The sequence below is a fragment of the Propithecus coquereli genome, unplaced genomic scaffold, assembly GCF_000956105.1.
Source record: "Propithecus coquereli isolate 6110/MARCELLA unplaced genomic scaffold, Pcoq_1.0 Scaffold421, whole genome shotgun sequence".
Lineage (NCBI taxonomy): Eukaryota > Metazoa > Chordata > Mammalia > Primates > Indriidae > Propithecus > Propithecus coquereli.
This window is the reverse complement of record NW_012149964.1, coordinates 1,600,753-1,601,764: the sequence shown is the minus strand read 5'-3', so window position 1 is coordinate 1,601,764 and position 1,012 is coordinate 1,600,753. Positions and strand designations below refer to the sequence as shown.

The window sequence follows — 1,012 nt, the reverse complement described above, 5'->3', positions numbered from 1 at the left end:
GTAAAAAGACCTTCTGGGATTTCGTCAGCCTCATGTCCATCCAGAGGTATGTTTTGCTTTCCCATAAGAATCAAGATTTCAAATAGAGATTTTAGATATTCTTTGTTTTCCTTCTCTTCAAGGGTTAGAAGTAAAATGTCCTCATCCTGTTCTTCACCCCCCTCTTCTACACTGGGATTCTGAGCATTGCTGTTGTTGGTTTCTTTATGTTTTTGTTCTTGTTCGGAAGTTTCATCAATTGTTTTCTGTTTCAGTGTCCTGATTTCATCTCCACTCAATTCTTTTATTTGTTTTCTGTGTCTACTGTGTGGATTGTTCAAATGACTGGTAAGATCAAATATTGTTGGTATTGCATTATCTCGAAGAACTGTCCTATAAGGACTAGTTCTACAGATCATAGAGGTCTCAAAGTGTTTGGCACATAATCGATAATGTTTATTTAGTTGATCAGGTGTTTTATCTTCTAAGTCTGCTCGCCTACAATTCTCCACCCACTTCCGGCATCTGGCCGGATCCCGCGGGAACCTGAAAAAGGCCAGGTCGGACTGCGAGCTCTTCCGTGTGCAGTTGGGGGCAGCACAGAAGTTCGGCATCGTTGCCCGCCCGCCGGCCGGCCCAGCCCTCCCCTCCCCGCCTCCTCAGGGCAGTCCGCCCACCTGTCGGGGCCGGGAGCCAGGCCGGCTGGCCGGCTCGGCAGGGCTGGCGTGCGGGGGAGGGGCCGAAATGTGGAATTTAGAAGCCAATATATGGAGGCTATATGTACTCACTATTTTCCAGGCCCTCTCATTGGGAAATGTATATGTGCATGAGTGTCTGTGTGTGTGTGTGTGTGTGTGTGTATGTGTGTGTGTGTCCCCTCGATTCTACTTAGGCTCTGATGTCGCATGTGCTGGACTGCCCCCAGCCCATGTGAATGCCTTCCTCAACTTGCTCAGACTCTGACATCCAATGCCAGTCCATCCTTTTACAAGTATGCCCCCCTCACTTGCTAGGCTTTGATACCCTGCACTTG

General features: G+C 48.4%; 1 protein-coding gene across 1 annotated transcript in view; it reads right to left on the bottom strand.

The window, feature by feature from the left end:
- The window catches only part of LOC105817726 (52 kDa repressor of the inhibitor of the protein kinase), a 25,659-nt gene extending 25,066 nt beyond the window's left edge, over positions 1–593 (bottom strand). The window contains exon 1 of the mRNA XM_012653512.1: positions 4–593. Within this exon, the coding sequence (XP_012508966.1) occupies positions 4–593 (590 nt within the window). The remainder of the gene's footprint in view (positions 1–3) is intronic.
- Between the last annotated feature and the right edge of the window lie 419 nt (positions 594–1,012).